Source organism: Eurypyga helias, unplaced genomic scaffold, assembly GCF_000690775.1.
Source record: "Eurypyga helias isolate BGI_N326 unplaced genomic scaffold, ASM69077v1 scaffold27878, whole genome shotgun sequence".
In the NCBI taxonomy this organism is placed as follows: Eukaryota; Metazoa; Chordata; class Aves; order Eurypygiformes; family Eurypygidae; genus Eurypyga; species Eurypyga helias.
In genome coordinates this window covers 2,560-2,845 of record NW_010267976.1, presented here as the reverse complement: position 1 = coordinate 2,845, position 286 = coordinate 2,560, and the positions used below count along the sequence as shown (strand labels likewise).

At 58.4% G+C, this 286-nt stretch overlaps 1 protein-coding gene across 1 annotated transcript in view; it reads right to left on the bottom strand.

The window, feature by feature from the left end:
- The window catches only part of TMEM39B (transmembrane protein 39B), a gene marked incomplete at its 5' end in the record, with an annotated part of 4,680 nt that overhangs the window by 3,017 nt on the left and 1,377 nt on the right, over positions 1–286 (bottom strand). The window contains one exon of the mRNA XM_010157615.1: positions 123–285. Within this exon, the coding sequence (XP_010155917.1) occupies positions 123–285 (163 nt within the window). The remainder of the gene's footprint in view (positions 1–122; position 286) is intronic.

The window sequence follows — 286 nt, the reverse complement described above, 5'->3', positions numbered from 1 at the left end:
TTGCCACGTAAGAGTGAGACGAGAGGGGCTGCAGGGTCACAGGGAGTTTGCATCACACACACACACACAGCCTTACGTCTACTGACCCGAGAGACGGGCTGCGCGTGGCCGTCGGTGCTTACCAAAGACGTGTGCGAAGGCGGGTGGGAGGGCGGGTACCACCACACGGTTTTGTAGATGTTGATGTAGTGGACAAACAGGGCGATGAGGTGGCAGAAGAAGAGCTGGAGTTCAAAGAGCACGCTCCTCTCCATAGGCAGGGCGGGGAACTTACAATGCCGGTGGG